The sequence below is a fragment of the Zonotrichia albicollis genome, chromosome 2, assembly GCF_047830755.1.
Source record: "Zonotrichia albicollis isolate bZonAlb1 chromosome 2, bZonAlb1.hap1, whole genome shotgun sequence".
NCBI classification, from domain to species: domain Eukaryota; kingdom Metazoa; phylum Chordata; class Aves; order Passeriformes; family Passerellidae; genus Zonotrichia; species Zonotrichia albicollis.
The window spans coordinates 13,997,567-14,023,944 of record NC_133820.1 but is presented as its reverse complement, the minus strand read 5'-3'; the positions used below and the strand labels follow the sequence as shown (position 1 = coordinate 14,023,944).

Sequence of the window (26,378 nt, the reverse complement as noted above, 5' to 3'; positions counted from 1 at the left end):
TGTAACCATGATATTACTCTGTTTTCTTACAAAGGTTACAAAAAGAACCTTGGAGCTCTTCAAAAGCCTAAAAATCAGTCAAGTCAGTGTTTTTAGATCCATATTCCTTAGGCTCCAACTACAAAAGTCAAAACCAGAAAGCTGTCATAAAACCAAGTAATTTCCATAAAAAAGAGGGATAAAAAGAACAACCAACCACTGAGTTACAAGGGGGAGCAGAACTCTGGAAACACCAACTTTTAACCAATAGGAACTCAGTAAAATCCCAAATTTGATGCCAGCACACCATGAGAAGTGGATATGGGCAGGATGATTGATCACCAGCCTCACCACACCCAGCAGGGTTTGGTTCCCTGCTTTCCCCAAAGGTCCTGGAGGGACTTGCAAAGGACAAAGAAGTGAGAAATTTCCATTCTGAGAACAAGGTGTTACCTGTGTCACCACAACCTGACTGAAATACAAACTTGGCTTTTCCTGTAAAGAGCTGAACCCCAGCTTTCCTTATGGCCCTGCTTCAGGGGAAAGCAGAACAGATCCTAAAAACCCACAAGTAAACAGGAATCAGAGAATCATTAGGGCTGGAAAACACCTCTGAGACCATCAGAGTCCAACCTTTACCCAGCTCTGCCTGGTCCTTTCTCCAGCCCATGAGCTCAGGTGTCACATCCACAGATTTCTGAGCATTTCCCAGGCCTGAGCTCCCTTTCCATGGGCAAATTGCTGCTGCTGTCCCAGCTGAGCCTGCCCTGGCCCAGCCTGAGGCCGCTCCCTCTGCTCCTGTCCCTGTTCCCTGCGAGCAGAGCCCGACCCCCCCGGCTGTGCCCTCCTGGCAGGGCCTTGTGCAGAGCCACGAGGGCCCCTGAGCCTCCTTTGCTCCAGCCCCAGCCCCTTCCAGCTCCTCAGGGATTCTGCAGCCCCTTCCAGCTCCCTCAGGGATTCTCCCGCTCCTTCCCAGCTCCCTCAGGGATTCTGCAGCCCCTTCCAGCTCCTCAGGGATTCTGCAGCCCCTGCCCAGCTCCCTCAGGGATTCTCCAGCCCCTTCCATCTCCTCAGGGATTCTCCCGCTCATTCCCAGCTCCCTCAGGGATTCTGCAGCCCCTTTCAGCTCCCTCAGGGATTCTCCAGCCCCTTCCAGCTCCCTCAGGGATTCTCCAGCCCCTTCCCAGCTCCCTCAGGGATTCTGCAGTCCCTGCCCAGCTCCGTTCCCTGCCCTGGACACGCTCCAGCCCCTCCAGGGCTCTCCTGCAGGAGCAGAACTGGGCCCAGCCCTGGAGGGGCCTCTCAGAGCCAGCACAGAGGGACAATCCCTGCCCTGCTCCTGCTGCACACACAATTCCTCACCCAGCCCAGATGCCCTGGGCACCCCTGGGTTTGTGTCCAGCCCTGTCACAGCACCCCCAGGGCCTTTCCAGCCCCTCAGCCCAGCCTGGAGCTCCCTGGGGCTGTGGGACCCAGGGCAGGACTGACCCCTCCCTGCTGCCTCATCCCTGGATCCTGTCCTGACCCTCCCACCCTCCCCATCCTCACTCCTGCCCAAACTGTGCTGAGGGTGCTCTCGATCCCCTGCTCCAGATCATCAATAAAATTACTGAAAATCTCTCACTCCTCCCAACAGCACCTCCAAGTGCCCTTTTGCTGGGTGTCCCACATATTATCCAGGGCAAAAAGAGAACTTCAATGTGCTGCAAGTTTGTTTTCCTGGTGATTCAAACTAGAAAACAGCATTTAATATCCCCATTTCTTCAAATTTTCACTTTTTTTTTTTAAAGCAGTGGACCTTAAAACATTTCTGTGTTTTCAGCCTAAAATTAACGTATTCCATGGCAGAAGTGCAACTACATTCTTCTTGAGAGGATTGTTTCCCCAGCTCTGCTGTGGTCACTGCAGGGCTTTGGAGCAGCTTCCAGGACAATGAAGTGAAGCTCATTAAAACACAGAATTTACTGACCCTGGAGAAGCTTCCCCCTTTAACCAAAGGTAGTTTAGACATTACCAAGCACCTCTGATCCATCACCCTTGAGAAACCTTTAAAAGCACAACAGAGCCATCCCCAAGAACCACAAGAACTTTCAATTTCAGGCCTGAGCTCTCCCCAGGCACTCTGAACTCGAGACCAAGAGCAGCAGAGTCACCACAGAATGATCTCAGGGCAGGGTCTCATCTGAAGGCCTGCAACTCTTGTTCATTCTCAGAACCCCAGCACACCAAGCCTGGCTCTCCTAACAAACAGAAAATGCAAATAAATCTGAGTTTTTTAACTCCAACACATCACAGGCATAAATGTCTTTATCCTGGTTTTAAATCTGTATTTATCAAGGGACTTGTAAATCAAGAATTTGGGCTGCAGGAGACAGAATTACCACTTAAATTTCAAAATCTTGTATCCACTTCAATTCTGCAAGCTCATAATTCTAAGAAGCTCAACACCATCAGAAATTCTGACCAAAACTGAAAGTGCTTAAGTTGGGAGTTTTAAATCAGAATAAAGCATTGCAATGTGAAACTGAATTCTCTCAAACACTGTCATGCATAAGGTACAATTTCATAACATTATCTCTCCTTTCACTTGTGGGATGAGTATTTTTAAAGCTTTCAAAACATTTTCTCAATATTTAGGTTCTATTTTAATCTGTCACTGCCTACTACACAGAGCTCCCCAAATCTGATGGGACATCAATTTTCTACACTTTTAATGCTGCTCCTTTAGATTAAGATATTGAAAATGAAACATAAAAACGAAATATCCCTTTGGAGAAGTTTTCCCTTCTCCTCTCCTTCACCCAACCTAATTTTAGAATCCTTTAGACCTGCTTTGACTTGAGCTTTCAGCACACAACTCACAACCACGGGAGTGGAATGAGAGATGTTTGGTTTTCAGGGAATGAAATCTCCACTTCCAGCATCTTGGTCCAAATCCAAAGGCTCCATGTAAACAGAGCCTCCAAAGCTGTTTATGCAGCAACAGCTGATGCAACTGAAAACTGTCAGTCAGGGGATGAGCTCCATGCTCACAGAAATCTGCTGGATTTTTTATTTCCCCAGCCCTAAGGATTCCTGGGGTTTAAACTGAACAAGAAACCAAAGATCTGGTTGAAATAAGGGTATTTGGGTATAAGATATTAGAGCAACCCTCTTGGACAATTTAATTTTATTCTTGTGATTTTTCCCTGACTGTATTTCCAGCACAAGTAAAAATCAGCCACTGAAGCTGCAAATACACTTGGCACTTCCAGGATTTCTGATTAGCCAAAAAAAGGGAGAATTTCCTAAAAATATCAACCAGCACCTTCAGAAGCATTCCCAGAAAAACTCTGAAAACAATATTTCCATGCAGGAAAACCATTTTCTTCCTGGAAGAAGAAGAGTTTTCCAAGCTGCAGAAGAGTTTTGAAAGGGCAAAGAAAGATTCCAAAATTCTTCAATATTCTGCTAAGTTGGAACAACATCATTTTGGGGGGACAGAGAATGGAAGAGCAACAAGAACATCCAACATTTGTCATTGTAAAAATCCAAAATATCAATCACCTGTATGCATCGTCTTCTTTCAAGTCTCATATCATCCTGCGGGGTTGTGGGGACAGGGGAGTCCAGCAGCAAACAGCACTGAAAAAGGGAGAAAAACCAAAATTAACTTCTGAAACTGCAGCCACAACTGCTCAACCCCCAGCTAAAGCAAGGAATCCAAATTGAAATGAAGTTTTTCAACAGGAAAAGCAAAGACAGGCATGACAAAGATTTATTTTCGACTGATATCTGGTTTTAGGAAATCTTCCTAAATGTGAAAATGGCAGCTATTAACTTAAATTTCAACTGGCCATTGAATAAACCTCAAAAATAACATCATCCCAAAAAATTGTCAGTCACCCATCTTTGCCAAGCCCTTAAACATTTAGATTTTCACAGAAATTCAGTACAAAATTTCTAAAACACAACTGAACTTGTGGGATTTCCCCAAATCTACAAGACACAGAACTAAAAATGCATATCAATTCCTAAATGCTAAAGTTCATTTCTCCTCAGAGATGAAACTAAATTAGGTTCAGCTTGCTGCAAATAATTAAAATATGCTCAGAAAATAAAATTGTAATTTCCACAGACAGAGAGATATAGACAGGAGTTTCTGTCTACATATTATATATCATACATTACATATTGGATATTATATATAATACATTACATATTACATATTACATATTACATATTACATATTACATATTACATATTATATATTATATATTATATATTGATTATACATTATATATTATGTATGGTATATTATACATTATATATTATATGTTATATATCCTATCTTATATACTATATATAGTATAGTATATTATACATTATATATTGTATGTGATACATTCTGTATTATATACTATATATAATATAGTATATTATATATTTTATACATTATGTGTTACATATTATATATTACATATTATATATTACATATTATATATTACATATTATATATTACATATTCTGTGTTATATAATGTTATTTATTATATATCATGTATTGTATATCATATATTACATTATATGATATATATTATATATTCTAATAAATATTATATATTTGGGTTTTTTTAAGAAAACTCCAACAGAAATGAAGAAGAACAGTCCCTGTGCCATCCCAGCCTGTCCTTGTGCCACTCCAGCCTGTCCTGTGCCACTGCAGCCCTGTCCCTGTGCCACTCCAGCTTGTCCTGTGCCACTCCAGCCTATCCCTGTGCCACTGCAGCCCTGTCCCTGTGCCACCCCAGCCTGTCCTGTGCCACCCCAGCCTGTCCTGTGCCACTGCAGCCCTGTCCCTGTGCCACTCCAGCTTGTCCTGTGCCACTCCAGCCTATCCCTGTGCCACTGCAGCCCTGTCCCTGTGCCACCCCAGCCTGTCCTGTGCCACCCCAGCCTGTCCTGTGCCACTGCAGCCCTGTCCCTGTGCCACCCCAGCCTGTCCCTGTGCCACCCCAGCCCTGTCCCTGTGCCACCCCAGCCTATCCCTGTGCCACTCCAGCCTGTCCTGTGCCACTCCAGCCCTGTCCCTGTACCACCCCAGCCTGTCCCTGTGCAACCCAGCCTGTCCTGTGCCACTCCAGCCTGTCCCTGTGCCACTCCAGCCTGTCCCTGTGCCACCCCAGCCTGTCCCTGTGCAACCCAGCCTGTCCTGTGCCACCCCAGCCTGTCCTGTGCCACTCCAGTGTCACCCACAGCTCAGGGAAGGGCATCAGCACAAGGAGCTGCTCGTTGGGGCTGTGCAGGAGCAGCTGGTGCAGTTCTGGGTTGGTGTTTTAGCAGCAGGTGAATTTTTGCTGCTGTGCCCACCCAAAAAAGGAGAAACCCTAAAAGTGTCCATCCCACACCCTGAACCCACAGCCCTTTTATGGCTGCAGTGCCCTGGGATGGCACTGCCACATCCACAGTGCCAGGGGCACTGCTGAGGCCACAGCAGGTCCCACAAACTGGGCATTACTGTGCCTGAATCCCTCTGGTGGGAGGGAAAGGTGCTGAAACCACTGAGCCAGCTCAGAGCCCCAGGACTCAACAGCAACACAAAGGAAGAGCAAACTCCTCTTTAAATGAACTAACAATGGAATCCCAGAGTGGCCTGGGTGGGATGGGACCTTAAAGATCACCCAGTGCCACCCCTGCCATGGCAGGGACACCTCCCACTGTGCCAGTGTCCAGCCTGGCCTTGGGCACTGCCAGGGATCCAGGGGTGGAATTCCATCCCAGCCCTGCCCACCCTCACAGGGAAGGATTTTTTCCCACCATCCCACCTAAACCTGTAATTTTTCAGTGTGGAGCCATTCCCTGTGTGCTGTCCCTGCATCCCCTGGCAATTGTCTCTCTCCAGCTTTCCTGGGGCTCCTCCAGGCCCTGCAAGGCCGCCCTGAGCTCAGCCCAAAGCTTCTCCTGTGCAGGTGAGCAATGCCAGCTGTGCCAGCCTTTCCTGCCAGCAGAGCTGCTCCATCCCTCTGCCCATCCTGGAGCCTCCTCTGGGCTCTCTCCAGCTCCTCCCTGTCCTGCATCACCAGGTCTGTCCACCCCACACAGGTGCCCAGAGGCTGCAGAGCCTCAGTCCCAGCTCTGCAATCTCTCCCTGGCCAAAATCCTTTTTTCCCTTTACCTGCAGCACCCCTGGGTTTACAGCAGGATTACAGGAAGCCTTTGCCAGCAGCAGCAGCTCAAGGACTGAAGGACTCTCTTGCCTTTACCCCCTCTTGTCTTTGCCCTCCTTCAGCTCCAGCACTGCCTGACCCCTCCCAGTGCCACCAGTGCCAGACCAGTTTCCATCCTGACCCAGCTTAGCCCAAACTATCACCAGAATTTGATCAATTTTCAGCCAAAATGCCCTGGAGTGCTCAAGCTGAGCCTCGTGCTGTCCCAGAGTGGGAATGCTGAGCTCCCCAGCAGCAGCAGGGGAAGCACCGAGCCCGGAGTTATTTCAGAGTTCAGAAGACGCTTTAAGAGGTACCAGCACTGAGGAAGAGCCGCTGATGTGAGAAAGTCATTAACGGGCAATTAACAGGAATCAACACATTGGTGCATCTCAGAGCTGAGCAGAACTCAGATCCAGCCCAGCCTCAGCCTCCTCCCAGCTCCCCATCAGCCCATCCTGGAGAACTGCACAATTCCAGCATGGAAAAATCCCTGTTTTCCAAGGAGGGGTTTGAAATCTCAGCAGAGCCCAAAGCCACCGAGTCCCTGTGACAGTAACAGTGTCACACCACATAAAAAAGTTACAATTTTAGAGTTTTTTAAATAAATACAACCAAAGTGCACCCCATGGCTGCAGGGGCAGCACCTTAACTCAGTGTCCCCAGCTGTGCCTGCACTGCCAGGCTCTGAAAGCAAAAGGCCTTTCAGCCAGCCTGCACAAAGGCTTCCTGGGTTAGATAATAAATTGATGATAAGAGGAGGCAAGAGCAAATCCTACTCATCACACAGTCTGTAAGATCATTACCAGAAGAATCCCCTCAGTAATAACATTTACGGGGCTTCAGGAACCCAGTTTGATCTCCTTACCAGCACAGAACAGAAGTGAATTGGAAATAAAGGAGGAGAGGAAGGAACAGATGACAGGAAAGGTGTTAAAAAGCAAATTATTGAAAGTGCTAGAGCAAAGAGAAGAATAAAAGCTGAAGTCTTTTACTAAAACAAAGAGAGCAATTCTTAGAAATCATCTGTGCTAAACATTAACCTGGAGCTTTTGCTTTCTGTTTTACTCCTTGATCTCCTCAGGGATGGGATCCCTGCAGAGCCAGGGATGGGATCCCCCTGCACACCCAGGGATGGGATCCCTGCACTCCCAGGGATGGGATCCCTTCACTCCCAGGGATGGGATCCCTGCACTCCCAGGGATGGGATCCCTGCACACCCAGGAATGGGATCCCTGCAGAGCCAGGGATGGGATCCCTGCACTCCCAGGGATGGGATCCCTGCACACTCAGGGATGGGAATGGGATCCCTGCACACCCAGGAATGGGATCCCTGCAGAGCCAGGGATGGGATCCCTGCACTCCCAGGGATGGGATCCCTGCACACTCAGGGATGGGAATGGGATCCCTGCACACCCAGGGATGGGATCCCTGCACTCCCAGGGATGGGATCCCTGCACACTCAGGGATGGGAATGGGATCCCTGCACACCCAGGGATGGGATCCCTGCACACCCAGGAATGGGATCCCTGCACTCCCAGGGATGGGATCCCTGCACTCCCAGGGATGGGAATGGGATCCCTGCACACCCAGGGATAGGAATGGGATCCCTGCACTCCCAGGGATGGGATCCCTTCACTCCCAGGGATGGGATCCCTGCACTCCCAGGGATGGGATCCCTGCACACCCAGGGATAGGAATGGGATCCCTGCACTCCCAGGGATGGGATCCCTGCACTCCCAGAGATGAGATCCCCCCAGAGCCCTCCCTGCCCTGAGCAATCCCAGTGTGGAGCCTCCCCAGGCTCAGACACACCGAGGGTGCTGAGCAGCTCCATCCCAATAAATCCCCAGCACTGTGGGCATGGGGACACTGAATACCAAAACTTCCTCACGTTTCTGACTCCTCCTCACACCCCAGACCTGCTTTCCCTGCTGGTCTCTCAGAGAATTCAAGTTTTATTCCCTGTATTCCTTAGGAGCATCCACCCCTTCCTGCAAAGCTCAATACCCAGCACACATCAATAGGTTCAGTGCAGATCAAAGGTGGGTTCAGAGCAATCACATTTCTAAACCCCTAAAAGTTAAAGTGCAAAAACCATTATTAACATGAAAATTTAATTAAAAGAGAAGTCTGCTGGGGAGGGGTTTACTTTCTACATCTTCCTAATTAAAACCCTTCAGAGAGGGACTTATTTTCCTTATTCAAGATTGCTGTATTGTAAGATTCAATATGGAATATTTTTGCAAAGCCACATTCAAGTTTTCCCTCTGTGAAAATATTATTTTGTAATTTTTTCAAGTCATACTGGTGGAATCCAGAGAAACCCCTGCATTTCTCATGACTACACACACTGCTGGCAGAGCTGAACATAATTCAGGTCACTGACCTTCGGTGAACACAGGCAGGCCTGTTGCTAGCAACATAAAATATAAATACTTACTTAGAAACCAAATTTTTTTATTTATTTACTAGGAAAATTATCCTGAGGTAGCCACCATGAAATTGGGTGGAATATAATGGATTTAGACATCTGAACTATGCAGAGGAAATCAGTGATGAGGTTTGGTGTGAGACAAACTGAGCAAGAGGTTCCTCAAAGACACAGACGTGGTGTTTTATTTCAAATGTGAAGCACAGTGAGTGGAACTGGAATTAGATCAATAAATGTGCCAGGGTGCTCAGTGAGTGAGAGGGACAGAGCTGAGGAGCTCCAGGATCACTGTTCTGGCAGCACCCAGCACATGCAGTGCTTTGTTCCCAGGGAAATCCCGGCTGTTCCATGGCCAAGCTGAACACACCCAAACCCGCTGCTGCTCCTGTGGCCAACACAGGTGATGATCCAGCTAAGGAATAATTCATGAGAATGAAAAAGAAAAAAAAAAATGGCCAAGCTGCACTGAGTTCTGCTTTGAGCAACAACTAAGGATCACCTGCAAAATCACTGCAGGAAATTAAATTATGATTCCAGCATAAAAGTCCAATATATCCCTTCCCTTTCTGGGCACTTGCAGGTTCCTATGTACTAAAATACAGATAAATGAATTTGTGATCAGCACCACATCTGTCCTGTTCCCAAAGAAGACTTCTCCAGCTCTAAGTCCTGTGGGATCCTGCAACACTTTTTAGCTGAATGTTTCCACTGGAACAGCGAATATTTAAACCTACAGAATCCTGGGATGGGTTGGGATGGAAGGGACCTTACAGATCATCCCTGGGCAGGGACAGCTCCCACTGTCCCAGGTGCTCCAAGCCCCATCCAGCCTGGCCTGGGACACTGCCAGGGATCCAGGGGCAGCCACAGCTGCTCTGGACAAAGGTTTTAAAACTCATCTTTAGGTTTTAAAATTCATAATTCAATAAAAATAAATAAGCTCTCTTCGGGTGACTGTGTGTATTCTACAGAACCATGAGCAGAGTCACCTCTGATAGCAGCTCACCCTCACACAGGGGCTGAAAGTTTCTCATTCTTAAACATGGAAAAAGAATGTTAAAAATTTGGGAATTGAGCATTTTCCTACATCACTGGGGAGAAGCCAACAACAAGGAAAATGAGTTGACAGCAGACTCCTCCAGCTCAGACCTGACCCCCCTGAGCAGCTGCACTGGGATTTCCACACCAGGACCTGGGAGAAGCTCCTGAACCAAGCCCAGCCACGATTTTCCGTGTGCTGTAAATGATTCCCAGCGTTCCAAAGCCCCGGTTCCTCTGTCAATGAGTGGTTTCACTCTGGTGATGCCAGCAGCCATGGCTGAGGTGTGACAGCTCAGTGGAAGCAGCTTTGCTGAAATCGCCCAATTCTCACCCAATCCCAGCGCGGGCACACAGAGCAGCACAAACGAAGCTCTGGGGGATTGGGGAGCAGCAGAAACCCTCAATTGTAACCCAGCTCAGGGCTCTGACAAGCACATGGGCAGTGGTGCTGTCAAACACCCCCAACCAAATGGATGAATTTGTGACCAGCACCACGTCTGTCCTGCTCCCACAGAAGCCACAGGTCCCTTCTCCAGCTCTAAGTCCTGTGGGATCCTGCAACACTTTTCAGCTCAATGTTTTCACTGAAACAGCAAATATTTAAAGATACAGAATCACAGCATGGCTTGGCATCAGGGACGTTACAGATCAATCCCTCCAGGATTAACCCAGGCACACTCAGAGTCTGAAATACCTGATTTACAACACACCCATTCTTCTACAATACACGATTTTTTACAGCCTAGTTAGGAAATGCATCACTTCTAAACATGAATTGCTTGCCAGGTGTCTGAAGGAACTGAAATGTTCAATTTATAACTGACCCATGCAGCCAGAGAAGTCAGGATTTGTTTTTTTAAATATTCATTAATTCATGTGAACCCCAGAATAAAGCCTGTGGTTTTAGGAAGAATTAAACTGACACAGTGAGGGGGGAGAGGAGGGCAAGAAAAACCCCACAACAAAGGTCGAAATACTTGAGATTTTTTAGATAATTTGCATCTGATGCTTTACTTACTCACTGACTAAAAAAAAATTAATTTTAGAAGCACAAACTTCAAATATTTCCAGTCCCCTGACCTTAAAAGGAACCCCCAATTAGAGGGGGGAGTGGCTCCTTTTTCCACCCACTTAATAGTGCCAGACAAAAGTCAAACCACTGGATTTGCATTCCCCTCCCTGCACCAAACAAAAGGAAAAGAAGCTACAGAGCTGCAATTGCCCATCCCCTGCAATACCAGGAATAAAAAGTCCCAAAATGAACCACACATGAGGGCTGTAAATTAATTTAATTTATTTATCCAGAGGAATATGACATTTTTTGCAGAGCTGAGATTTTTTTTCCTGCAGGTATTTTTTTTCCTACACATGTCCTCAACAAGGCCAATAATTCCACGTACAAAAACTCTTTCTGTTCCTTGTGGTTGGGAAAAGAACTTGAGCAATGCAAAGCCAAACCTGCCCTGCTGCAGAATTGCATCCAGAACTTCAACCTTCTCCTCCTCCCCGAATTCCTGAGCCACAAAGGAAGGAGAATGACAGCAACACCTAAAGCTGCCTCCAATTCAAACCACAATTTACAGATTTTTACTGCCACCTTGATGTTACCACAGCTGATTGTTGTCCCAGTTTAGTGGTCACTGCTGCTCCTCTCACTTTTGGTTGTATTTTTATTTATTTATATTTATATATTTATTTTTATTTATTTGGGCTCTTTTTCTCAATACCTGCCAAGGGAGGGGACTCAGGTGCAGCCACCTGAACTTCTCCATCCAGGACTGGAGCTGGAAAAATCCAACCCAACCTAACTCAGACCACAACAAACAACATAAAAGTATATAAACAAAAATATAAGTATATAATAAACATATATTATAAACAAATATATAAGTATATAAACAAAAACAAAAAGTATTTCTATACTTTATATATTTATGAAGATTCTGTGCAACTGCTGTCCCATGTTTAAATGAAATAAAACTTTTCCAGCTCCATTTTGGCACCAGACACTTCTGGTGTTGCTCTCCAAGATTTACTTATTTCAAGTATAACAATGGAGATGTTTGTTGCTCTAGTACAGCAGTACCTTTAATCTTGAAAGTTTCCAAAATATTTTCATCCATGGAGATAGGCACAGATTTAGTCTCCCAAATTAAAAAAAAAACCAAAACCAAATAAAAACCACAATTAAATAACCAAACACACAAAACCAATCACACCAAGGTGGAAGTGCTGGCTGGCTCTGTACAGAAATGGTGCTAATTTGTAAGATTTTGGGTTAGTGGCTTTTTTTTAGCCATGTATAGGTTTGGGAGCATTTTTAAGGATTTTTGGACCTTTTCAAACACACCAGGACCTGCTGGTTAAATGCTGCTCCCACTGACACTGCAATGCCAAAAATTGCATTTCATTATTCAGATTTAAGCTGGACAGACATAGCTGGGTTCTCTCAAACTGCTCTTCCTGGCAAACACCACAGCAGCCCCAGCTTTCTCAGGACATGTCAGGACAGAAGCACCACGTTTAAAATCGTTGCTGATCCCACTTTCCAACAGCAGCTCCTGGGAAGTTCAGCTCAGAAAACCGACAGTGCCCAGGTTCAGCTCCACCACAATCAGCTGCATTCAGCTCCATAGCAATAAATGGAATTATTTCATTCAAATGATTATTTTAGGCTGAAGTGTCCCAAAAGCCAGAGGTGGTGCTGCTGTGGCTGCTGTGCTGGCAGAGCCCTCCCTGTGCCACGCCTGGCACTGCCCGCTGGGAGCCAGGGCTGCGTTTGGGCACTGCCCAGCTGGCTCTGCACGGCCCCACAGGAGCTGGGGGACAATTCCTGCCTGGGAAGGGACCTTAAACATCACCCAGGGCCACCCTGCCATGGGGACACCTCCCACTGTGCCAGCCTGCTCCAACCCAGTGCCCAACCTGGCACTGGGCACTGCCAGGGATCCAGGGGTGGAATTCCATCCCAGCCCTGCCCACCCTCACAGGGAAGGATATTTCTCCCAAAATCCCACCTAAACCTGTAATTTCTCAGTGTGCAGCCATTCCCTGTGTGCTGTCCTGCATCCCCTGGCAATTGTCTCTCTCCAGCTTTCCTGGGGCTCCTCCAGGCCCTGCAAGGCCGCCCTGAGCTCAGCCCAAAGCTTCTCCTGTGCAGGTGAGCAATGCCAGCTGTGCCAGCCTTTCCTGCCAGCACAGGAATATCCTGGAACTCACCCAGGGCCAGCCCTGCCATGGCAGGGACCCCTCCCACTGTGCCAGTGTCCAGCCTGGCCTTGGGCACTGCCAGGGATGCAGGGGTGGAATTCCATCCCAGCCCTGCCAGGGAACAATTCCTCATTGCCAAGATCCCATCCAATCCCACTCTGAGGCCACTCCCTGGGTGCTGTCCCTCCATCCCTGTCCCCTCCAGCTCTCCTGGAGCCCCTGCAGGGGCTCTGAGGTGTCCCTGGCCCCCCCTTTTGTGCAGCCCCAACCCCCCCAGGCTGTCCCCAGGCTGTCCCCTGTCCCTCTGTCCAGCACCCCCACACCCCAATGTGGGCTCCCCATTCCAGGGGCAGATTCACTCTGCATGAGCACCATCAATAAATAAAGCTGCCACATTTTCCTCACATTGTTCCCTCCCAGCCCCTCCATTTCTCAGAACACACACCCTCCCCAGCTCCAAACGTTTTTCCCTAAATGTGAATCATCCCTGGGTTGGTATTTGTTAGCTTGCCATGGTTCAGGATGGGTTTGTGTCCCATCTGCAGCACATTTGCCATGGCCTTATTCCCCGGTTCAGGAAGCACTGACCTAGAAATCTCTCACTGGAGGAGGAGGAGATAAACTGAGAACTTCAGGAAATTCTCCCATCATCCAGGGATGGAGGCAAACACCTTTTCCACACTCACAATTCCAAGGTTTTGTTGCATTATCTTTTCAGCTCCATCCATCCCTGCTGTTAAGCATAACATTCAAACAAATCTTGGTATATCCCAAGGTATAGTGAGATCCAGGCAGGGGGAGGTGATAAGCTGCAAATTCCTCCTTTTTAAGTGGTATTCTAATCCATGAGAATAATTCAGGCATCCTATCCAAGTGATAAAAACACGTGGATGCAAGGGAGAAAAGCCAGGGCAGACACTGGGTGCAGGTCAAGCAGCAAAAGCTTCACTGGGTGCATTTATTATCACACTGAACAGAGAATTATCAAACATTCACCCCCAAAAATTTAGTGATGGTAGCTCAATGGAGACTCCAAAATATTTGTCCTCCCACATAACACCGTTATCTTTAATGTTAAAAAAAATAAGATGAGAATGTGCTAATTATAATCTGATATTCCTTACAAATTCCACCAGGAATTCCTCACAATTTCCTACCCCAATTCCTCACAATTTCCTACCCAAATTCCTCACAATTTCCTACCCAAATTCTTTACCATTTCCTACCCTAATTCCTCACTATTTCCTACCCCAATTCCTCACAATTTCCTACCCAAATTCCTCACAATTTCCTACCCCAATTCCTCACAATTTCCTACCCCAATTCCTCACAATTTCCTACCCCAATTCCTCACAATTTCCTACCCCAATTCCTCACAATTTCCTACCCAAATTCCTCACAATTTCCTACCCAAATTCCTCACAATTTCCTACCCAAATTCCTCACAATTTCCACCAGGAATTCCTCACAATTTCCACCAGGAATTCCTCATCCACCCCAAAAGAATCCATCATTTATAAAGCTTTTAAAAAGCCATGACTCTCTCTCAAGTGAACTGACGGCCCATCACCCCCAGAAGTTGATAATCTGCTGCTTATTAAAATGGAAAACAATGATTTTCTGAGTTTCAGGAACCCAGCAAGAGGATTCAATCCTGAGTGGACAGGTCCTGGATGTGCAGCTCAAGCTCAGCCTGTAAATTTGGGATAATTTTGGCTTGAATCCCTTTTTGAGAGCAGGAATTCACTTGGGATTATTCCCTGATGGCAGCTGTAAGACAAAAGTTTAAGAGATTTTTATTCCTCAGTGACACAAAGAGCCAGGAAAAGTCTCTCTTGCTGAGCTCTCTCACATCCATTTGGTCCAACTCAACTTTTAGGAGGAGAAACAGAAAAAGTTGAACTTTTGGGACAAGTTTATGGGAACTTCACCAATTCCAGCACCCCAATGTGGAGTTGCACTGGTCAGTGGGATGCTCTCCAGGATGCTCCTCTCCTCATTTGTTCAAGAAGCAGCCACTGCACTAAATCTCTGACAAACTTATCCAGTTAAGTATCTAGGTCACAGTAAGACTGTACAATTTTTATTCAATAAATCATCTCTGCCAGCGTCACAAGTTGGTAAGGCCTCACCAGAGAAGTTTGGTTTCCTGTAGCTTTTTTTTTTCCTTGATAACAATTCCTAAAATGGTTTTAATAAAGCAGGTTGCAGGAAGGAATTTTAAACGCTGACCTTACAACCCTCCAAAGAGCACTCAGGATTGCCAAGTCCAAGGTATCCAGGAAATAAAAAAGCAAGAAAATCTTTAGTGTCCCACTGAAGTTCACACTCCCCAGAATAGCTTGGCATGGATGCAAAAACTCCAAAGCCACTTTTCCAGCAGATCTTTACTTTTGTACCAGTGATACTGAGCTGGTGCATTCCATGGGATGATGGGCTGGGGAAAAGTGAATTTTTGGTGCTGCTGCTGCTCCCTTGTTTGAAACAAGGCACTGCCCAGGGGGGTTTGCAGTGCCCAGCCCTGCAGGTGGCACTGGAGGTGGCACTCAGTGCCAAGCTGGCACTCCCTGGGCTGGGAGAGCCTCCCCAACCATTTCCCAAATGATTCTGGGGTTCTCTATCCAGCAGCCAAGGCCTGGAATTTGCCTTTTTTTTTTTTTTTTTTTGCTCAGACATTTTTGTGTGAAATATTTCACAGACAAAGCAAATTCAGGGAAAAGAGAAATCTGGATCAGGGGAAATGCCATGGAATGCCAAAGAAGGGGATGGAGCAGGCAAGGAAGCTCAGCTGCTCCTGGAACTGAGCAGTGCCATGAAAAACCCACCCAGAAACCAAGGATGGACAGAGCTCACTGCAAAATCACCCCAAGGGATTAAGAAAATTAAGGAAGAAAATCATCAGTGAAGCTGTGACTCACCAGATACAGTATTTATGGGCAGTAATTTGATTTACTAACTGAGAGGGAACCACTGAACACCTCCAAACCAACTATCATAATTCAAACTCTCATTTATGTTTATTATCATATAGGAATTCCAAAGATTGGAATGGCATGGAGAAAACACATCCCAAAAACTCAGAAAGCCAAGGGATGAAGAAGAATTTCACTGCTTTTTTCCTGCCATAAAGAGTAAATGTATTGCTCCATTTTCCAGTTTTATTTGAAGTCACTTTAGATTGTTAAAATATGGATGGACATTCAGATGGATGGACTCAGATATTAAAGAATGAGCACGTCTGCTTTCCCAACTAACAGGTAAATCATGATCAACAAAATTGAAATAATTTGGGCTGAAATATTGCATGGATGTGAAAGTGGTCATCTATTTAAGAGGACAAGCAAGCATGGAATTTCCAAAAGAGTTTGGGTTGGTTTTTAACATAACTGGCCCAGCTGGTGCTTGTGTGGAACAGAAACATTTTTTGTAGGGCAGGAAGAAGAAAACAAAGCATCTTCACCCCTCAATTCAGCAGGTTCTGCTCATAGGTTACACAGTGAAAATACCTTTTCTTACACGTTAACTTTGGGAACTTCAATTCATCTTTTAGTTTGTCCAAAAAGGAAAAACACATTTTGTGTGTGCATGCCTATCTTAGAGCAACAGTGAAAATTCCAAAGTCAATGAGCCAGAGACCAAACCTGCATGTTGTATTGGTTTGTGGTATTGTTTTGGGGGAGATGCACAGAAAATTAAAAACTTGGGGTTTCTTAAGAGGTTTTAGTGTTTAAAATGGGGATTTTTTTTCCTGTTGGGGAAGGGAAAGGAGAAAGAACAAACAAGTGAGCAAATGACAATAAGGGAGAAGTGGGAGAAAAGGGCACAAGCAGAAGTTAGAAAGTGTTTAAAAGGGGAGGGGAAGAAGAAGAGAAGGGGAAAGAGAGCAAGAGGAGCATCAGGGGGCAGGGAGGATTCCCAGCCCAGGCTTTCTGTCCATTTTTATGCTTCTTTTGTATCAATTATTTCCAACTGGAACAGGTTCAGGTTTTGGGAGCAAGGTCATTTCCACCAGGCCCAGGAAAGCATGGACAGATCTGGGTGGGTGGAAGGAAAAAGGGGAGAAAATCAACATTTTTGTGTTTTTCTCTGAATTTGCTGCTCTTGCTCTCATCCTCTCAGCATTGGAATGAGGCACCAGCCCATGGCCTGATCTCATTCCAGAACACTGATCTGGATAAAACAGAGATCAGGAATTCTGCTAGCAGCTAATGTCAACCCAGTCACCCCAAAATGATACAATTTCCTGAAATTCCTCATCACTTCCCCAAAATTCAGGTATGAGGATCAAATGGGAAAAGAGGCTGCAAATTCAAAATCAGCATTTTTTAAAGACAAATTCTGTTTGGGAAAACGAATTCAAACCTGAATTTCCCCAAATTTCCAAGCAAATACTAAATTCCTTGAGCAGACCTCTATGTGGATGTGCTTCCCCTTCCATACAAAAAGTTGTATAAATGTCATTTCCATTGAAATTCTCATCTATTTATTACACAGATGCTTCTTGTGTGCACACAGACAACAACCCACCCAGTCAACCCAGCCACCCCAAAATGAAACCATTTCCTGAAATTCCTCATCACCTTCCTCAAAACTGAGGTATGAGGATCAAATGGGAAAAGAGGTTGCAAATTCAAAATCAGCATTTTTTAAGACAAACTCTGTTTGGGAAAAACTAATTCAAACCCTAATTTCCCAGCAAATCCTAAATTCCTTGAGCAGACCTCTATGTGGATGTGCTGAGTCACTCTCCAACCTTAAGAGGCTGCTTTTTCAAGTTACAGAGCACTCAGAACACAAACTCCAGGCAAATGAAACTGCAAATGCAAAGAGCATCCTGCTATTAAAGCACCAGGCCCAGAAATCCTTCACTCAGCTCCACCTACTGCCTCACCCCCAGCACTCACAGGGCACCCAGGGAAATGAGAAAATATAGAAAAATATGAAAAGTTTTTTTATGGAAAAAGTGAGAAAGTGTCCAGTTTTTGGCTGTTTGGATGGCCTGGAAAGGCCCGGGGTGGCCTTGGGGCAGCCCGCGTTCCAAAGGAACAGAAGAGGCTTCAGTTCTTTTCTCGGTCTCGGTGTTTATTAATTGTTTATCTAAAAGATTTTCTCTCGGCCCGACAGAGCTCTGCTCAGCAGCCAGCCATGAGCACACTCCCTGCCCTCCGGGCGGTCACCTATCTTTATACCCAAAGTTACGTGTACAATATTTATCATTTTTCCCCAATACCTTTCACCCTTATTGCCCAGTGCACTTTTAGTAATGACCAATCCCAAAGTGCTACCATCACCACAGAAGATGGAGGAGAAGAAGAAGAAGAAGGACAGGACACGCCCCAATTCCTCCATCTTACTTCTCTAAACCCCCCTGTACAGAAATCCTAAACCCTGGGTTTCACTCTCTAATTAACTCATCCCTTCACCATTCACCCCGGTGAAACCCTCCTATCCTCATACAGGTGTCGTCTCCTGTGTGGGATCAAAGTCCAGCCACCAGACACTTCTGGAACATTCCAGGACTCCCGAGCCCCCCAAGGGTGCTCTCGGTGACTCGGCACCTCAGTCCTGAGCTGCTGAGATCCCACAAGAAAGCACTGGAATGGTTTGCCTGGGTGTGTTTAACAGAGCCTGGATGTGGCACTGGGGGCCAGGGTTTGGTTGGGCTGGGTTGGACTCGATGGCCTTGGAGGTCTCTCCCAACCCAGGGATTCTGGAATTCTGGGATTTTGTGACTTTGGGTATCCCCAGGTGACTCTGGGCCATCACTTCACCCTCTGGTTCTCATTCCCTTTCTGGAGAGCAGCTCAGGGAGTTCTTTATCTCATGGACAGCACACAAAGCTCCACAAGATACCAAAAATCCCTGAATTTCCTCTCCTCATCCCTAAAACAGCAGCTCAGTGCCTTAGGTCAGGCTGGCAATGGGATACAGAAAGTTTGGGTGGATGGGGTTTTTTATGTTAGATCCTAATCACTGAAAAACTTTTCATGGGATGCTGGAAAAATCCATTGGAATTTACTTGGTTCAGGTACTAAAATGTGACATGAGAAAATCCCAAACCTAAAAGCAAGTGCAGGGTCTGGACAGTGATCAATTACTAAATTACACTTTAAAAAATTAAATTTATGTATTTATTACCTGATAAAAGATAGTTCAGACCACCAAAAGCAAGAGATGATTTTCCCATTTTTGTTGGTGCTTGAGTGTTTGACTTTGTTTGGGGATTTTTATGGAAATCATGAATAAAGTCAAGTGTAACTGCACAGAGAGAAGACTGAAATGTTGGAGGAAATCCATGTTCCAACCTAAGGAATCCAATCCAGACCTGGTTTCTCATGTACATCAAGGAAATTTGTGTGTTTGGCACTGGCAGGTTGGGGCTCAGAGGTTTCAGACCACTCATCACCAACACAAAACTCAGAAATTGCATTCTGGGCCCACTCTGAGATTGCTAAAAATGAAATCTTGAGCTTCAGCCTCACCTCAAACCACAGCCCCCAGATTCTTTTGTTTCATGCAAAGATGAAAATTAGGATTTGTTTTTTAAAGTTGCAGTGGTCCAGAGGAATAAAGTAACAGCAAAGCAGCTAAAGAAATCTGTATCAGAAAATACCAAGGGACTTCTTTTCAAATATGGAAATCTGAACATCAAATTCTTCACCCCATATTCAAAGCCTTGGATAGAAATAATCACAAGTTCTCACATTTCAATAAATTAAGGTAGGAACTACAAGGCCCAAAATCTTAACAAAGAGTGAGGCCAACACTTACAAAGCACTGGGTTACACTGTGTGGGCCCAGGATTAAATTCTGAGGTAGGAACAAATAGTGATAAATATTTCAAAAATGAGGAATGACATAAGGAAGGTCAGTTGAGTCCACTCTCTCTCTTAGCAGACTTTGGAAATACACATTAAAGGACAACAAATATAAGCTTAGGAAATCTTTGTCACACACACACAAAATTATTGACTGATCTCAATCACAACATGCTCCTGATTTAAAAAAAAATAAATAAATTAGGAAGTGGAAGTTATTACACTGCACAGAAAAGGGGGAATAAAAGAAAGCAAAAAAACACAAAGAAACCAGCCCAAGACAGAAAACCTCAGGTTGTGAGCTCACCATGAACTTGTCAGTGCCAGAGGAGATTTAACAGCATGAACAACTCCAAAGTGGCCTTTCCTTACTGTCAGATTTCTGAAAATGCCTGAGATTGGGGTTTGTGCTGTGGAATCAAAGCCCCAGAGGTCACTGCTCAGTTCCCAAGCCAAAGCACCAGGTTTGGGCTGGCAGGAGCCTCAGAAAATGTCCCTTTGTCACCCCAGGCCATCCCTCCCTCCACACACCAAACCCACAGGCCATATTTTACATCTCAGCTAAACTCAATCAGCTTTTCCAATAAATCTGTTCCATTTAAAGTTTTGCAGGAGGGGGTGATTTCAAGATGCATCACTGGAACTTTGTGAACTGGAAGCAGAAGTTGTTTTCTCATTTCTTGAAAGAACTGGTGCTGATGAAGAACATCTAGCAGCAAACCAGAATGAAATACTCACTTTCTGCAGGTGGAATACAGCCATTATACAATGGTTACACAACTCTTTCTTTGCATAATAAGAGAAAAAAGTGAGGTTTTTAAACCAGCCTTCAGAAGGGAGAACTTGATAACACCACTTGGCCAACTGGGTTTCCTTGCTTTATTGGCTTCTGCAATAAATTAAATGGAAATACTCTAGCAAAAACTTGGGTTTGGGTTTATTGTGTGGCAGTAACCAAGCAAATGGGCACTGGGTAGAACCTTCAAACTCACTTGTAGAAATCTGTGTGCAATTCTAATGGGAGAAAAGTGTTTATGATGGGAGAAAAGCATTTATAATGGGAGAAAAGCATTTATGATGGGAGAAAATAATTTCTAATGGGAGAAAAGCATTTCCAATGGGAGAAAAGCATTTCTGGTGCCCATCACAGAGAGCAAACTCCTCAGGACTCAGACTGAGCCCCAGAGGTGCCAGCAGCACCAAGGAAGGCAGGGCAGGGCCTGTGCTCCTGCATTTCTCAGGGTTTCAGCTCTGAGCTCATCAAGTCTCCAAAGGTCCATGCTGTGAAGATGACTCTGGTTCACTGAACCCCACAGAGACCCAGAAATGAATGCTGGGATGGGTCAGGCACTGCAGGGCTCACATGGACACTGCACTGGTGGAAAACAGCTGAGAGCATCCCCAGAGAGCCCTGCAGGACACAGCAGATAAAAGATTCCCATCCACATGTCCACATGATGAGTTTTAGACCTTCTATCATTAAGCCTTTGTAAAGCAGATTATCAAATTACAATAATTAGCAGAACTCAACATTTTATTTACAGCAGGAAACCCAAACCACAAACACAGGGAGTTCCCCAGGGCTGTCCCAGAAGTTCTGTGGACAGGGACCTCCAAGTCAGGAAATGTGACACAGAAACAAACAACACTCCATGCTGTAAACACAAACCAAAACAGAAATCAGATCCCAAGAAAGGTTTCTGATTAATACAGCACAAACTCAAGCAATTCTCAATTGTCCTTACAGAAACTTTACCTGTATAACTCATCTCTTACACTCTTTTCACTCAGACTTCACTGACTCATCTGTAATGCTGTCTCTGGTAGAGAGAGTTCACAGAACACAACAATTCACTTTGAATTTAAGCTTTATAATTAAGCTTTACAATTAATAAATATATACTAGGCTTCTTAAAATAATAAACCACTACAGAAAGTTTGAGGAGCTACAAGAGCCTTTCCAAGTGAAGCTGTAGTAACTGGTCTAACCCTAACCCACTGTTAGGGTTAGGATTAAGGTTGGGGTTGGGGTAGTTGCAGGGTAGTTACTACTACCCAGAGTTGCACCTACTCCTGCCTCTGATTTTGGCTCCAAAGTTTGGAGCCTTTGGATAGAGCTTGACTTCAGCAAAGTTTAAAAATTCTGTCAGGGACAGAGACAGGGGGACGCACAGCAAGTGACAAGACAGGGAGCTGTGTGGGACAGACCCAGAGGGACTGGGCAGGTGGAGAGGTGGGGCTGGGAGAGCCCCGTGGAGCCCAGCAGGGCCATGGGGAACCCAAACACAACCCAGGCTGGCTGGGGGTGGATGGAGAGCAGCCCTGGGAGGAGATTGGGGCTGTTGGCTGGTGACAAGCTCAGTGTGTTCCATGCCCAGAGCTTTCCCTGGGCTGGGAAAGGGAATTGTGTCCCTCAGGTGATTCCCCACCTGCAGAGCTGCCCCAGCGCAGGGAGGAGCTGGAGAGAGCCCAGAGGAGGCTCCAGGATGGGCAGAGGGATGGAGCAGCTCTGCTGGCAGGAAAGGCTGGCACAGCTGGCATTGCTCACCTGCACAGGAGAAGCTTTGGGCTGAGCTCAGGGCGGCCTTGCAGGGCCTGGAGGAGCCCCAGGAAAGCTGGAGAGAGACAATTGCCAGGGGATGCAGGGACAGCACACAGGGAATGGCTGCACACTGAAAAATTACAGGTTTAGATCAGATATTAGGAAAAATTTCCTCCCTGTGAGGGTGGGCTGGGGCTGGGATGGAATTCCACCCCTGGATCCCTGGCAGTGCCCAAGGCCAGGTTGGACACTGGGGCTGGAGCAGCCTGGGACAGTGGGAGGTGTCCCTGCCATGGCTGGGGTGGCACTTTAATGTCCCTTCCAGCCCAAACCATCCTGGGATTCCATGAAAAATGTGATTTTATTTGGAACACAGAGATCCATAGCTGCAATCACACACCCCCCCAGCATTTGCAGGAATGCTCCTGCTCCTGCACAGGCCCTGCCACAACAATCTCAGTTTCTGAAGGAACACTGTGACATTGACACAAAGTCACCCCAAGTACAAGAGCACAGAATTCCAAGCTGAGGAACATCTCAGCATGGTGAAAAATGTGCATTGAGCTGTTATTCCACAACCCTGACCCAGTGTTTGCTGTATTTATGAGTAACTTCTATAGCAATGCAAACTCCCAAGATCTTGTAACATTAACAAAGCAATCAATGTATTTCCAACACTAACTCTGGCACAGCATTGCATTAATGCCTAATTATCCACAAGTTGGAAAGAATAACAATAAAGAAGCCAGAATCATGATCCTGGAAAGTTACTGAGCTTCCAGTATCAATCAGATGTTGAAAGAGTGGATGGAACTGATTTGTCTGTGACCACACACCCTCTCCATGTATTTCATGGCTGAGTCCTGCTCAAACTGCATTTAAAACTGGAATAAATGTGGTTCTAGAGCTGTGAGCAGGAAAAGCTGCAGCTGCACAGACAGGGCAGGGATCAGTGGGAGGGAGCTCTCAGTGACCAGGACAATGCAGAGCTGAGGAAGCACCAACACATTCACTTCCCTGACATTTCTCTCCTCTTTTAACCCTTCCCTGAGTTTTAACCCAAGCTGAGAGCAGGGGCACAAAGCTGCTCTCTCTGCCCAGGAGATGCTGGGTGTTCCAACAGCAGCACAGTAAATGAGTTATTGGCATTTATGGAGTTCTCAGAAGCACAAACCATGAGCTGAACACACTCAGGGAATGGGGATTTGGAATGAAATGTGTTTGCAGTCAGTAAACCACAAAACCAGTGAACAACAGGTTTTTGGGACACTAAGATTTAAAAGTTTCACTGGCAAGTTCAATTTAATTATTAAAATTATTTACTTATGCTTTTGTGAACTAGTCATCCCACTAATTTGATTTTTTCCAGTAACTCCACATAATTCATTCTCATTTTATTCCCATTATTTTTTGAAGGAATGACTCTGCCATCAGAAATCAATTTGTACATTTCCATCCCTCTCTCATTTCACCATCCAAACAGTTACCAAAAAGAAAGAGGAAACTTTTCAACACAAAGAGGTATTAATGTATTATTAACTATTCCTTTAACTGACTCACAACACAGTCTATTTTTATTTGCCTCTGGGGGAAAAGAGCAAGGGGGGGAAAAGGAATGCTTGGAGGCTTTGGAACTTTATGTAACAGCAACTGAAAGCTTGGTCTCTCCCAGCTGGAACAAAACTGACATTAATGGAGTTAATTTTACTTTCATTTACTCAGTTTCACTTTCAGGTACTTGGTGCTACCCAGAGCTGGAAACTTTGCCTGGAGAATGTTTACAAATAGGTGTCAGCCCGTGGTGCTGCAGTGACAGAAACATTTCCCTGCTGTCCAAAAACCAGAGCTGGGATTTCACTCACGGGTTTTGTTCTCACACCAGTTTCCCACTGGATGGGTGCAGGCAGAGCTGCTGGGAATTGTCTCCCACATTTCCCCAGCCCTTCAGAGGGGACTCTCCCCAAAAATCCTAAGGACAGAACACTCTGGAGTAAATAAGGAGATGATAAAGCCAATTCCCTTCAAAGTGAGCCACACCAAGGAGGAGGACACAGCAGAGCCCTGCCTGGAGGAATGAAATCCACTGGTACCAGCAAAAGCAGCCCAGATATGTTCCCAGTCACTCTGGGACAAATGAGAATTAAATGATAATTAAATGCAGAATTTTACCTTTTTTCCCCAAAAGATGATAAAGCAATGGATATCACTGCAATTCCACTGGTGTGTTGTGTCACCTTGAAGAGCCAGCACTGGGGAGCTCCACATATGGAGCAAATCTTTGTGGAAGGAAGCATTCCTGATTTTCCAGAGTTTCCCTGGGGTTTGAAGGCATGCAAAGACTACAGTTCCCAGAAGCCTCTCCTGAAGGACCCGTGGAGGTGAGGAAGGAAAGGAAGAGCATTCCCAAGGAAAAGGAAGAGCATTCCCCTCTCCTGATTACTTCTTTCTCCCCTCAGAAGCTCACAAGAAAAGCAGCTGGCTCAGAGAGGGTTTTGGTATTATTTCAAATAATAAAAATAATAACAAATAACAAAAAAAGAACTCTCCCTGCATAAACATCAGAGTCTGAGGAGCCAGAAAGTTATTACATAATTCTTGTGAAAATGTATTTCTTATCAAGCTCTTTGCAGAGATGAAACTGTAAACTCAACAAATCATGTATTGTACTCAGTTATAAAGACAAAAGCAGCAGTTCTCTGTAAATAATCCTGTTCTACAACAACAAATCAATTTACAAAAGGATTTCAGAAGTTATACAACTCCCATAATATAAAGGTATCAGAAAGTTTTGTACTTTCATGTGGAGAACAGCTCTCCAAATGGCATTCAGTGACCATGGAAAGGCTGAACAGATCCCAGGCTGCAATTCCCACCACAAACTCACACAGCTCCCAACCTGCAGCCCCACAGCCAAGCTCAAAGCACCTGAAACGAGCAGCTTTGCAGAGGAATTCCCAAAAGATAATCTAATTATAGCAACAAAAAGGGCTTTTTTTGGTACCAATTGTTTCTAGCCTTCAAATCAGCACCCAGTTGAGCTGAGCTGAAGCTGTGAAATGCCTGCACGGCAAATAAAAGCTGCGTTTTGCAGTGTTTATTCTCTCCACATACCATCCGAGCAGGTGGTCCAGTTTCAAACGCGCCTCGGAGAGGTGGCACATGTAAGCAAGTGTGTCCCAGTTAAATGTCACTGGAGAAGCCCCATCGAGGCACGGCCTGCCCGGACCCCGCTGGGGCTCCGCTGCTTTGTTCGAACCATCGGGCCCTTTGCACAAGGCTCCGGCGGCCGCCAGGTGCTGATCCCGCCCTGCAGCACCCCCAGATCCCCCAACTGGATCCACTCCCGGCGTTTCACACCAGCGAGGGAACCCTGCCCGTAAATCGGCGCTGAAGGGAGAACTCTTGGCTGCCATCAGGTAAAATTATCCTTGTCACTGTCCAGCTGGGGGAGGGGACGCCAATGACAAGTCCCAAATGCAGCCCAGTATGGATGCAGGAACTGTAACACTCGCTGCTCCTGTAACCACCCTACCTGCAGGCCTGGAAACAATATCAAACTCCTGACCTATTGCCCTCCTGGCTTAAGAAAACCCTGCTGGCTCCTCAATTTTGAATAAGATATACTTGTTCAAAGTATATACTCTTCAAAGATATATACACTCTTCAAGATATACTTGTTCAAAGATATACTCTTCACCCAAGGAATATTCCAAAGCCGTGAATTAAACTCAATAAGCTTCATAAACTCGGATGGAATTTTTAATTCACAGCAGAAAAATGTAAATTTAACACTTCACACACATATTCTACTTCAGACTGCAAATAAAAAGTCTAGTTCTAAATAATTCATGCAAGCCAAAAACATGAAGCGTAGCCTACAAAAGTATCTATATATACACACACCAAATATATATAGATAATAGTTAACAAATACTAGCTCAGAGTTATTTTCAGTGTTATTATTCTAATTCTATAAAGTATAATTAATTTTCCAAAAATATCCAACCTACAGAGGTTGGGGGAAGGGCGGCGTGGAGAAAGAGAGAAACAAGTTTACCAAAACTTTTTAGGGCTACAGACTATTCCAAGGAGGGAGGTTAAATTCTGCTTGGTTACAGGCAGAGAATTAAACACTGCCAGAAACTAAATGTTTCCTAATTTATCACCAGA

At 45.6% G+C, this 26,378-nt stretch overlaps 1 protein-coding gene across 1 annotated transcript in view; it reads right to left on the bottom strand.

The window, feature by feature from the left end:
• Positions 1-26,378, bottom strand: part of DYRK1A (dual specificity tyrosine phosphorylation regulated kinase 1A) — an 88,497-nt gene that overhangs the window by 60,416 nt on the left and 1,703 nt on the right. Inside the window, exon 2 of the mRNA XM_074533910.1 lies at positions 3,526-3,603. Coding sequence (XP_074390011.1) covers positions 3,526-3,535 — 10 coding nt within the window. The 5' untranslated portion in view covers positions 3,536-3,603. The remainder of the gene's footprint in view (positions 1-3,525; positions 3,604-26,378) is intronic.